The sequence below is a fragment of the Lissotriton vulgaris genome, chromosome 12 (genome assembly GCF_964263255.1).
Source record: "Lissotriton vulgaris chromosome 12, aLisVul1.2, whole genome shotgun sequence".
NCBI lineage: Eukaryota > Metazoa > Chordata > Amphibia > Caudata > Salamandridae > Lissotriton > Lissotriton vulgaris.
Genome location: NC_141700.1, coordinates 567,662,290 through 567,676,050, shown reverse-complemented (window position 1 = coordinate 567,676,050; position 13,761 = coordinate 567,662,290). Strand labels below are relative to the sequence as shown.

The 13,761-nt window shown below is 40.0% G+C and overlaps 1 protein-coding gene across 1 annotated transcript in view; it reads left to right on the top strand.

Moving 5' to 3' along the window:
- The window catches only part of LOC147677756 (intelectin-1-like), a 50,270-nt gene that overhangs the window by 17,749 nt on the left and 18,760 nt on the right, over positions 1–13,761 (top strand). Inside the window, exons 3-6 of the mRNA XM_086945396.1 lie at positions 4,256–4,396; positions 6,373–6,623; positions 9,332–9,490; positions 9,587–9,707. Coding sequence (XP_086801522.1) covers positions 4,256–4,396; positions 6,373–6,623; positions 9,332–9,490; positions 9,587–9,707 — 672 coding nt within the window. The remainder of the gene's footprint in view (positions 1–4,255; positions 4,397–6,372; positions 6,624–9,331; positions 9,491–9,586; positions 9,708–13,761) is intronic.

Here is a 13,761-nt window from a genome sequence, read left to right as displayed (position 1 = left end):
TGAGGAGTAATATACTCAGTAAAAATACTTGCATTGCGTCATATACTGCTTGGTCGAAATAGCTAAATCCTTTGAAACAATTTAAGACCCTTTCCATTCCACCTCTGTCAAAATCCCTAATTCATTCTCCCATTTTCCTCCAAGTGGGAGAACAGTTTTCAGGTGTTACTGACAAAGGCTAATTTGAAGCACTGGAAGATAAAGTGATTTACTAGGATTCACAATTATTGGTCCTGTGTCACAGCCATAATAGAAATTAGAACATTGGAATGCTGGGAGCTCCATTGAAAACAATGGAGTGCTCTGGGCTTATAATGGCTGGTATAAGCCTGGAGCTCTAACATTCCATTGTTTCTTTGTTCACAGCCAGAGCTGTGAACAAAGGGTTCCGGGAACCTGAGGGGATTCCAATTCCCTCACGCTCCCAAAAGGCTTTGTTTTTTTTGTTAGAACATTCTGTCCTCTAGTGACAGAATGTTCTAATAGCCTTATAGCCCTTCGTAGATGGGCTATAACGCTATTAAAGTCCCTCTCCCTTGTTAAAGGCCCTCGCCTTCGGCTCGGGGCCTTTAACGCTGGAGAGGGCCTTTAATAGCCATTATAGCCCAATAACAACAAAGCCCTTGCACTGTAGACAAACAGTAATTACTTAGTGATTTACAGTATCAATGAGAAAATTAGAGCGAGCACATCAAGACTTAAGTGAGTCGGTCAATTGATGCAATGAAAAGAGTTCAAGAAGCTGTAAAGTTCTTGGTGTGTAACACCGGTTTTAATGTTCCTCTGTACTGGCCAACACGTGTTTCATCGCAGGGAACAGACTGCGAATCTTCAGGGCCTCATAGGTTGTGAAACGGTAATGGTGATTTGGCCACCCGGATGGGAACAGAAGTGTAGATGAAAAAGAAGAATAAACGAAGCTCGCGTAGTTGGCTGTCTCTCATTAGTATTCAATGGAGGCCTCAAACCGGGAGGAGAAGATTTAGCGCGGTAGCGCTCGAAATCAAAAACAGGCGGATACACCTGAATATCTGCATTCCCCCTCCTGTAGTTCCCGGCGCCGTGTTTCGAAAGACGTTTAATAGCCATTATAGCCCTCTACGGCGGGCTATAAGGCTATATTATGTGGATGCTTTACAAAAGCATTCTTAACTATGCAAGTACTACGAGGGTATTCTCTGCTTTACTGTTTATGTACTTTTACATGCCTTTGTGAATCGACCCGGAAGTGCCTCTCTGAGTGCAAGGAGGGAACAGTCGGTTCCTGTTTCTGACATAAATGTTTGATTAAAAAGTAAATGAGGTCTAGTGTTGCACTCAGCTAATAAACGAATAGTAATCACGTGTAAGTAAAAGTAAACCGCTTAAATGAATTTTGTGTGTGCTCTGTGAGGGGACTTCATCCACGTCCCCATTTTCAAAATGTATGATAGACAGCTTCGTCAAATACAATGGCTGACAGTCAAACTTTTAACTTGTTTTTTTAGTTCTTCTAAAACAAAATCCCAAAGCGAAATTTTGTTTAAAAAATAAAATAAACTAGTGACCCACACAAAATCTGTGATTTCTCCCACAACATCGGGATACATTTAAAAACATGATTGTTCCTTATCAACAAGTTTTTTTACTGTGGTAAGACATAGTAAAAACTGGCCATTTGACAGCCCACTCTGAATTGAGCATGAGGTTGAATGGCCAAAATCTCTGTGGGGCCTTTGGAGTATTATGTCGCTGACTGCAAAGGAGATGGCGGATCTTGAGTTTAGTGGAGAGGGTATTCCGTTTCTACGTCATACCGCCTCCGTCAAACTCTAAATCATCCCAACTGTGTTTCAATTTTAGCAATCGAGCTGCAAAACGTTTATTTTAAAAAAAATGTATTCATGATTTTAAAGAGACAGCAATGAAAGAAGACAAGTAATATTAATGAATAGTTGCATGCACTCTTGCAATACATGATACATGTGGCAGTACAGCATATAAACATATTTACTCCAAATAAAGCAGAGGCATTAAATATAAGATGACATAATGACAGATATTTCAGGGCAAAATGTCGAGCTGCAAAACTTCTGGTGTATCTGCAGGCTTCACTCCTGCCACAGCCTTCATTACAAACTGCTATTATTCTTAAACTGTTTCTGCTGCCGTAGTAGGAGCTATAGCAGCCAAAAAATAGGAATTGACAAGTGACCGTCCAACCAAGGATGGTGGCACAAAGGACAAAAGACTGTTTTTGTTTTCCAAAAACAAGCCCCCAAAGAACTTCGTCTTTGGAAACTAAAAAAACAATGCTTGTAGCCGCCGGGAGATTTGCTGCGACACTCTGGAATATTTTCTGTTCTTTTCCTGCATTTTCCTCCATGCGATTTCTGGTGGTCAGGGAAGGAGAAATGCAGGGAGAGTGGCATTGGTGGAGCAGCCGTAAATAGGGATGCCACTCTGCCACTTTGTCCAGGTTGGTTGTGAGGAGGCAGGGTTGACTGTGACGTAGGTTTGTGTCACTCTCACCTTACCATTTCTTCTTTATCTGTAGGGTTCCTTAGCATTTCATCTATAGGATGTAAGGTGTATCTTAATTTAATGTTTTGTGTGCCTTTCTAACTTCCTTCAAGGTGTTTCGTAGTTTTTTCATGTAATTGTTACCTATATGATTGGTTTGCTTGTTTATTGATTTATTATTCATGTAATTGTTATTGATATGATTATTACATTTACTTCTTGATGTATCCTTCTGTTGTTATTCATAGGGGGGAACATGTGTTGTATCTTATATTCTATGCAATGCATCTTTCCTAGTTCATGGTCCTTGCTGCTCAGCCAGTGTGGATGTTATAGAATGTTGGTATGAGTGGTGAGGTCATAGAATGTTGGTATGCCTGAGAGCGTCAGTTGAGAGTATGTGCTGAGCAGCAAGGGAGCTGCTCCTAGTGGGGATTCACATTATGATCTAAGGACTATATCTACCATCTTCAATAAATACCATCTTCTTTATCTACACCTCGGCTTATATGGATTTATTTTATATTACCACACATCACCATTGGAAACTTAGCTTTACCACACCTTTTCTAGACCTTGAAAAGATTTGCATACATTTCTTCCTGGAAATTAACTAATAGATTCATCACGTGAAATGCGCTCGCAAAAGGGCCAGATTCTGAGAATCTGGCCCTTTGCGAGTGCAATTTTTGCATTTGGGATTCATCATCCCAAATGCAAAAATCGCTAATAAAGAATTTGCAAATTTGCGAGGATTAGCATTTAAGGAATCTCTATTAGAGATTCCTTACATGCTATTCATGAAACATTTAAAAATTGCACATTCGCAATTTAGGAGCGCTATTTACCACGAAGTCAAACCTCGTGGTAAATAGCGAAAACTTAGAAAAATGCTTTTAAATGCATTTTTCTAAGTTGCATGTTAAACACACACATATCCTTTGGACATGTGTGTGCACAACATCAGTGTAAATTCACATTTCAGTAGTGCTGCAGGATGTCCTTTGGACACCCCTGCACCCTTGAAATCGCATCCTTATTTGCGATTAGCAAATTGCTAATCGCAAATAAGGAGGCTGTAGGAATCACAATTTATTTTGCGATTTCTACATGAATCCCGATTTTCAAGTCCTTAATAGTGATTCCTTAATAATCGCTATTAAGGACTCGCAAATCGGGACATTGATGAATCTGGCCATAAGCAACATGGACAAAATATTCTGCAGTATGCTGGCCCGTACTTTGCACTATTTTGTAAGTGACAAATGCGGATTCCTGTTCATTTTGGATTTAAGTATTCATTTCATGGATGCTATATCATAAGGTGACGCAATTTGTTTACCAATCATAAGGCCAAATGATGGAAATTACGCGAGGTTGCTTTCACATAAACAACATTTGTCAAGGGCTACTTTACATGAGGACACAAAAGCGGTGTAAGGCAGATGGAACATCCATACATTTTGAACTGATGCCCCATTACACCCAAACTGTAAATGACCCACAGTCATTGGAACAAAAATGTCCAAAATCGAGGAGTGTTTTTATTATAGACTAAAAAGAGGTGCCTTGGTTGCAAACATGCATAGAAAGTTGGTTAGTATGTGAGTTTTTTTCTTATTTATCAGTCTAAATATGTTTGTGTTTTAAGCAACCATCCACATTTCAAGGTCATGGATGCAGCAAAAAGTCTCTATTCAACGCAAGGTGAATGCCAAGTAGACTTGTAATGAAACTTTGCTTCAATCACCAGCACCAGATGTGAGCCCCCTGAAGAAGGTGGTGAGTTTCGACATAGTAGCCAGCTGGAAGGATGAAGAGCCCGTTCCATGCAGCCCCCCAAACCTGTGCAGCAGCTGCAGAGAAATCAAAGAGAAGAGCAAGGATCCCAAAGGTAAATTTGTAGAAAAATAACAATTTGCAAAACTGTGCTCTCTTAAAAGGAAAATTGACTCCTCTTTGGGAGATCAATTTTAGAGTGATGCTATCTTCATCTCTTTATTTAGCAGCTACCTGGAATATGTCACTTTCCTCAGCAGGTAGGCTAAGTGTTTCATCTTCCCAGATTCATCCTCTAAATTTGTCTGAGCGGTGACTTTACCAACAAATTGGTCCAAGTGCTCAACAAAAATTGGAAATCATAAGTTAATTCAGTGGGCTACAGGCTTTTCTATGTGAAAGTATTTGGAGAAATCAATCAGGTAAAAGGAAAAACATCTGCCACCATGTCCCTGTGACCTATGAATCTCTTTTATGGTTGATTCAGTCTGAACCTCGAAATCTTTGCCACATTGTGATCCAGAGAGTTTGTAAATGTCTCGCTTCTTCACCTGTAATTGTAAGACTGGTGTCTCAGTCACCTCTAGAAATATTAGAGTACCTATATATCTAAGGAGGTCTCCTGTTTAGGGTCAAAGCATCATTGTGTGGAGTATTGCATCTGTTCTTCATTGGGGTTTGCTGTAGGCGTGCCTCGTCAATTTGTGCATCCATCTTCTATTCTTGTATCTCCGTTTTAATTTTGTTTTTCCCCCACCTGCACCTGCACCTACCTGACCTGGTGTCCGCTGGTGCAGCATAAGCCGAGAACAAACTGTTTGTGATAAGGCTACTGCAATTAGGACTACTTGAGATATTGCATTCGGTGTGGTTTGGATATATATATATATATATATATATATATATATATATATATATATATATATATATATATATATATATATATATATATATATATATATATATATAGACATATATATATATTTTTTACTATCACTAATATTTCCCACAAAGATATAATGTTTTGATATTTTTGTTGTAATAGTAATAATGTATTTTTACTTGTCATCACTTATTATTTATTTTAGAAACATTAAATTGTACTGTAACCAGAATGTTTTAATTCTGAGCTACAAATGATTTTTATGGTTTACCCTAACTTAAGACAATCCATGGCCTTGCTCTTTCTGGTTTCAGTAGCGGACGGTACAGATCGAGGAGGCAGTCGGGTGGCGAAGAATGGGGGGGCAAGGGGATTATATGAAAATAAAACATACCTTACCGCTGCCTCTCCCTGTCATCTCTCTTCTGGAATGAAACCAGAAGCAGGCAGCCAGGCTCCTCTGAACAATCACAACGCGGCAATGCAGCACAGGGATAGGTGAGCACCCAGACTCCCCTGACCAATCACAATGCTGCAATGCAGCGTTGTGATTGGTCTCAGCACCATGGTCCGGTGCCTAGCCAGGGACTGGGGGCCTGGGCATGTTTTCCACGCATGCTGTAACGCAACCTGCCTGAAGAACATGCAAAGTGTGCCTGGCTGTATGGCTGGCCTGAGAGGGCCGGCTAAACCGTCATCGCCTACTTAGGAGGGTGCTACCACTCCTCCCCTGCCCTGCTCTGGCGCAGAGCATCCCGCTCCGTCACACAAAGCTGCTGCAGCATGACAAAGTAAAATTATAATAACATTACAGTATTATCATTTGATTTTTCCTTTCTTTCACTACTTCATAGCGGTGGGGCGACTTTTCTATGCCTTAGCGGCGGCGCCGCCACTGTCTGGTTTAAGAATGTGCTAACCCTAGTTCCTCCATCTTACAGACTGCCTTATGCAATTGAAACAGCTCAGTATATCAAGCTCAGGTTTTTTCTTCACGCATTCCCAAGGCTGCTTTTCCTAGCTTAAGACAATCTTGAACAGCTTTTTCCTGGAATAATTTAGTCTTAGGACTGTCTGAAATCAGAAGACTACTGTAGCAAAGAAGGACCTGTGGTCCAGGCGATGCGAGGACCTGCTGTCTTTGCAGCTTCAGCAGAATTCATTTCAACCCATGCCTCAGATTTATTTGCACTCCTTTTTACCTACAGGAGATGGAATTTACACTCTCATGACTGAGACTGGAGAAGTGTACCAAACCTTCTGCGACATGACCACCGATGGAGGCGGATGGACCTTGGTGGCCAGCGTACATGAAAACAACATGTTCGGAAAATGCACGACAGGGGACCGCTGGTCCAGCCAACAGGGGAACAATCCAAACTACCTGGAAGGGGATGGAAACTGGGCAAATTATGCCACATTCGGATCTGCTGCAGGAGCAACCAGTGATGACTACAAGGTGAGCGATGCAGCATACATTTGTGAAGAGGAGTAGCGATAATAGCTCTGTTTTAGAAAACAAGTTGAGATGGAAGCCGCTTTTCCACGTCTGTGGATTTGCGTATGAATCTTAAAAAATTTACAGAACTTGAAAGGCTTTGTTGGCTCTGCCAGGATTCGAACCTGTTATCTATAGGTAAGAGTATAGGTCATCTATATGTGCTTAACTTATTACTATTGAGTTTCATTAAGCCTGATAAAAGTAACATTTTTTATCTACTTGATTAGAACTTGAAGAATTATACTAGCTATAAACATCTGGAGACACTGGATCATTGTTTACACATTTATGCTTGCAACCATCATCATTTTGCACTCAATCGTTGAATAATAGATGATTTCGAGCAATATTTAGAGTAAAAGGAAATGATCTCAAAATAATCCCCTGGAGGAAGAATATATGGAAGGGAGTGGTTGGACCAAAGCAAAGAGCGGAATTGATAGTGACCAGGTTTTCCAGGTTTGGGGACAATACATGATTAGTTACACCCCTTATCAGAAATCAATTTAATTAACACCAATAATCTGCCTAAAAGTTTCATATCATTTATTTCTCCTCATGCCTCGTCTTTGTTTTCTGTGTTGGGTAGCACTGTCTTTTAGGGTATTCTGTGATGTGAATTTGTAGCCCTACATCTATGTTTGTGAAGTGTCCCAGTTTTTGGTTTTCAATATCTGAACACCCTAATAGTTGAGTATAAATTGGGACGAGAAGCAAACCCTACAAAGCAAATACAGTTCATTTTTCAAAGTGAAACTTGCCTTGCTGCAGGAAGGTAGGAATTCATCATGATCACATTTTTTGGAATCTTGAGGAAACACACAGGTGCAAGTCATGTGACTAAGCAGCAATAAAGATATTCATGGAAGCTTGGGCGAGAATTGCACCATCCACGTTGTATACTATCAGCTAATCGCTGACATCGAGTATTACTTATACACAATGCTTAATGTGAGCTGGTGGTTTCCAGTGCTCAGCACCAACACTTTAGTTGTTAATACCGGCTCTTGTTAGACTTTGTCACAAGGTGGCGCTGTCTGAAATAATCACAATAGCAGTTAATGATTAATTAAAAACACATTTAAAATTACTATTACCTGTCGCCCAGGCCATTCTTGTAGCTTTGGGATCCTGGAATAGTCTGAAGTGTCACACTTGTAGGAGTGTGATGGTTATTAGTTGTGTTGGTACTGTCATAGGCAGCACGATCAGGGGCACGGCGTGTTGCAACCTGCAGTGGACTCCTGACAAAGGCCCTGGCACTCTTTTTTTTAAAAATAAACTAAGCACTGCTTATGCACAATGGTCTGGTTAGTGTCTTATCAAACCGGCGATCACCAATCTTCCATGCCTATTTGCACAAGGCTAATGGCAAGTTGCTTGGAGAAAGACGGCTACAAATGAGATGCACATTTACCTATATATACTTGCCTCCATGATATCATGGGAGACATCCATTACAACGCGTTATTTTCAGCGCGATACATTTACAATGTGTTTACGCTGGATGGCGCAATACACTAAGGAATAGTATGATTTACCTTCCAACACGTTCCCTACTGTTACGTAGGCTAGAGTTGGAATAGTAAATCATTGTATTCCTAAGTCCAGCGCCTCTAGCGCAAGTCGTTGTAACGACTTGCATTGTAATAACCGCGCTGTAAACATATTGCAGTGTAAAGACCGTGTTGTAACGTTATACATTTGATAGTCAATATTTGGGCTGCAATATTTATGTAGCACATTATTTAAATACCATAATCTGGTAGTTTAGTAGCCTGACAACTAAGCTAGTGGGTTTTGCTTGTATGTTGATTGCAATACGGTCCCCGGATAATGTATCACATTGTCAGAGCTCTAGAATAGAATCAGTGCTTAATTTGTGCGGGTGCTCAGTGCCAACCGGTATTTCTTAACTGTGGCATATGTTTATGACAGTCCACCTTATGTTGATGTTACCTATGTTTAAACAGAGGTTTTAACAATTCAATATACATTTAAAACCTCTGGGAGAGTTGTGGCGCAGTGGCCAGAACATCTGACTCTGGAGAGCGGGGCTCGCGATCCCTGTCGATGGCTGCAGCTCAGCTCAGCTCAGCACCATGTGACTCTGTGCAATAGCTCACTTAATCTTCCCGATGGCCCCCAGCGCATTGAAACCCTTAGGAGAGTGATATCTTTGTGCTTTACAAATAGGAATTAAAACGAATATGGCCAGTGCACCCGGGCCATTCTCACAGCTTTGGGTGACTTGGAATAGTTCAAGTTGTCTTCTTTGTGAGATCGGTTTTAAAACTGTAATGTTGGTGCCAGCATGTGGCAGCGCGGACAGTAGCGGGTGCAAGATAAAGTCACTTCCTAAGAAATATATTGGGCCGTGGCACTTTCTTTGTATTTTTAAAAAAAATAAGCGAGGATCAAGTTTAGTGATAGCCTCATTTATTTTTGTCCTATTGGTTAAAACAGGATGCTGTAAAATAAATGTCTGTACCAAGAGACACAGAAGGTCACAGGTCACATACAACACACATCCAATCATTTGCAGATGTGGACAAAGTTTACACATCTTTTTCAATGAGATCTATTTGCCTGAAAAATATCCACAAATTAACTGTTAGAGAAAAGGATTGAAAGTATCCACCATAATTGAATCAACTTTTTTACAGAACCCTGGATATTATGACATATATGCAAAAGACGTGTCCCTGTGGCATGTGCCCAACAAGACACCTCTGACCACCTGGAGAAATTCATCCCTTTTGAGGTATTACACGAAGTCCGGCTTCCTACCGGTGCTGGGAGGGAATCTCTTTCGACTTTACAAGGTAATGGAGACTCTGAAAATCAATTGCATATAAGATCAAATTTAATGGCACTTAGTGACATTCTTTTGTGTTTTTTATGCAAATTCTTTGCTCTAGAAATATCCAGTGAGATATAACGCAGGGATCTGCCCAATGAATAATGGCCCCGCGATACCGGTGGTCTATGACTTCGGCACCGCTGAGAAAACCGCCAGTTACTATTCGCCATTTTCTAAAGGTAAGTGTTTGAAATACGTTAATAATATCAGAAGGTCAAAATTTAAGACAACAATCTTAACATGTTACTGTAATGCCTTTTCATCCAAGAACATGTTTCCCCAAGGAAGTTCTTAATGTAGGTCAGTTACAGATAAAAAATATTTTGCAGTGTTTTAATATCCAGGATTCTAATTCCTTGCAGCTATCCTGTAATTGCTGGGGTTTCCCAATGATATATATATGCAAATCGCTCTATAGGTCTGCACTCAAATCCTATTAAACGTATTGGAACACAGCTGTCTGTCTTGTTGTATGTCAATTCAAAACGAATCATCTTTATTCGATTCAAATCGAGAATCATAAAAGTATACGTTACAATATGATAAAAAAGAAAATTAAATCAAGATTTAAAAAACGAATGCAATAAAAACAAACACAGTTTAAAATACTTCAGTTAATATCTTCCCTCTGGTATTAACAGCCCTTAAGAATCTTGCTAATGCTCACGTGAGAAAATTTGGAAGCAGTTGTAAAAATAAATACGCCGGTCTACATTGTCTAAACTTTAGTGATTGCAATTAAGGCTTGATAAAAATTATCCTTAAATCAGTATAAAATTTACAGAAAAATAGTACATGGATGATCAATTGACTAGACGTCTTATCACAGAGACAACATATTAATTGAGGGGACCAGTTATTAGTGTTAGGGAAACTAGTCAGACTGTGAAGGGTATCTAGCCTGAAGCCCGTCAGAACAAACCTATGTTGGGCATTAAAAACGCTGATTAAATACGGTTGCATCAAGAAACTTGTCAAAACCATTTGGTTATGCTGTACAGTTGGCTTGACCAGTTCCAATGTTAATCTCTTTTCCTCTAGGATATTTAGACATACTCTCTTCAACAATTTCCTCGTGGTATGCATCAAGGTTTCAGGATTGTCATAATAATCAGGATGGCAGATATCAGACATAACATTTTTAATATATTTCAGCCAGGAGATTTTCAAAGCATACTCAGAGCCACAACAGTCCTGTACAATTGCACGATTAGAACCCACATGGTCCGATGTCCATAGTTTATGCCAAAGAAGAACTGGCTGCACCCTTTTCAGATCTTCTAAATAAGTTGCTCCCAATTCTGCATGACACACAAAATTGGAACAACTAATTGGGAGCCCAAGGAGATTTTTTTTTAAACCATTTTGTAGCAGCTGTAATGAATCCACATTTACATGCCCCTAGAGCTCGGAACCGTACATCGCAAATGGCCGACATTTAACATTATAAACGTTCAATGTTTCTTTAGGATGTTGATGGTCCAATTTCCTTGAGAAGTTGCACAGGCCCATAATTGATTTATGAAACTGCATCCTTCTCGATTTTACTGAACTTTTCCAATTATCGTCACTATCAAATAAAATACCCAAGTACGAAAAGGTAAGCGTTTGAGGTAAAATCTCATTTCTTATTAAAATATTACGCCCTATATACAACTTTCACCCACCTTTCATATCATAAGTTTTGCTTATATTAATGAATAACCCCAAGTTCTCCATAAAATTTACAAATTTATCTGAGATGTGCTGCAGAGCCATGGGTGTGCCGGCCATAAGCACCGCGTCGTCCGCGTATAGCAATACTAGTACGGGCCGAAGACCGATTTGAGGCAGGTCGGTACATGAGTCCGCAAGAGTGCTGCCTAAGCTGTTGATGTATAAATTAAATAAAAACAGGGCCAGTACGTACCCTTGACGGACTTCTTTTTTTATGTCAATGTAGCGTGTATATTCACCTCTCTTACCAAAGCAAATCTTTGCAGAGCTAGTTGAATACAAGTATCTAAGGAAATTAACAATGGCGCAATCGACACCCGTTGAGGTCATGATAGACCAAAGTTTGCCATGAAAAACACAATTAAATACGGAGGTCAAGTCCGCAAACACCAAAAACAAATTGCCACCTTTAATATGTGTATATTTGCTCACCAATAAATTCAGGTTGAGTGCCTGCTTAGTGGTCCCAATTCCCTGGGGGGAGCCATATTGAAAGTCGGACATGATGTTGTTACGGTCTGTCCACTCCTGTAATCTGCCTAACACAATGCGACCCACCACCTTAACTAGAGAATCCAGCAAAGAGATGGGTCTGTAGTGTGCGGGGCAGTTACGATCTCCCTTTTTAAATATTGGCACAGTATGGGATTCGGACCAGGAACTTGTGAATCCAGCGTTCCGGCAAGACTTAAAAACCAAAGTCAAGAGAGGGGCCCAAAGATCAGTATTGTTTTTTAAAATATCAATCAGGATCCCATCTGGGCCTGGTGCTTCCCCCCTTGCTTGATTCAAGTGCCCGACCCACCTCCTCCAGTGTAAAGTTAAAATGTAAGTATTTCGACAAAAATGTAGACCCAGAAGGGACACTTCCCGACAGAGATGCAGAGCTATTTTGAACGATTTTAGTTGAACCCGTATATAGTTTGGCAAAGTGAGCTACCCATTCTTCTTCTGGGCTTATCATCATCGCTAAATAGACCTGCTGGTGATAATGCACTTGATAAATAAAAATGAACATAACATAACATAAAGAAGGGTCAGTTTATGACACGCCAGAATGCCATGGAGTCTTTCTTAAGCCTGTCCTCATGCAGTTACCCACTCCTCCTCTTTGAGGCCTTGGTTGCGATTTTTTAATGCTAGCCTGTAGGCCCGCCTGCAATTCTGTACTTTTAAGGGGTTCCTAGGTATCTCTTTAAAGGCCCCCTTTAATTTTTTGTGGGCCTGGGTATGTCAACATATTGAGGTCAATAATGTCAACCTAGACAAATATTAACACAACATATAGACTACTAACATTTAATCAAGACAAGCTTTTCAAAGTTTTATTATTATTTAACTCTACACCTTTATGATATGTTGGCCATCGATATCGTAGAGTTGATGTAAGTGCAGTTAATATAAAAAATTCTGGGTCCGATTAACAAATTGCCCTATGTAGTATGTTTTGTAGGACTACTAAACATGCTCTAAAAAGGTAGTACAAATTTTAAGTTTAATCTGAACTTAGAAGTGCAGAGTTCTCTACATATGTATGTATTGATTTTAGTAGAAAATGTGGGTGCAGCAAAAGAGGCAAACGTACTACTAAAGGGGAGGGGATTAGGGCGGAGTAAAATTGGTTTAGGGGTGGGATGTCAGCACAAGAGTAGCCAATTATATTACTCTAGGGTAGGAGACATGTAACTTACACTTTTGCAGTGAGTTTACACTCACAGTTTCTGAATACGGAAGTAGTACATTTACTAGAAAGTGTAAACTTACTCAAAAGTATAATTTACCTTTGTGAATCAGGCCTGGACTATTTTGGGATGTGAGAGTGCCGGTTCCCCATGGCAAGAAGTTTGTTGTTGATCATAACTTTTCAGTATAGGAATGAAGACAAGATTATATGCCAGTGGAATGAAAGTAAATGTCACATGCCTCCTTAGCAGCATCTACTTTGCAAATTGGGGATTTCTAAAGTTCTGTGAACGGTTATGTTCTGAGAAAGTATTAAGAAATTGAGTAATTCTTTATTTTATTGTACACGCCATTACCATAATTATTATTTTAAAGACGAAAGTGGGAAAACCTTTACCATTCTAAGGGCTCATCATAACAGTTTACACAAATACAAAAAGGAACACAAATAAACAAGGGTGGGAAACTAGTGAAGCCTATGTTGAAGAAGGAGGGGGCATTTTTGTGCAATGGGCGCACAACCAGCCTGCCAGGTCATCAGAGAAAGATGCATTGAAAGTAGGCCAGAATGCAGAGTGCTGACAATATTTGGGGTTTCCATGGTTCATCTTTGTTTTTCTGAAAGAAACACCCAAAGCAGGAGTTCATGTCAGAAAAACAAACAAAGCCATTGGAAGCTGGGAGGGTTCCCCTGAGCGGGAAATGACCGAAACTACGCGGTCAAAACACCGCAGTACATTTAGATCGCTGCTTTTACAAGGCAAGTCGTTACCACGACTTGCACTGGAGGGCGCTCTAGACTAAGGAATAGGGTGATTTACTATTCCAACACCT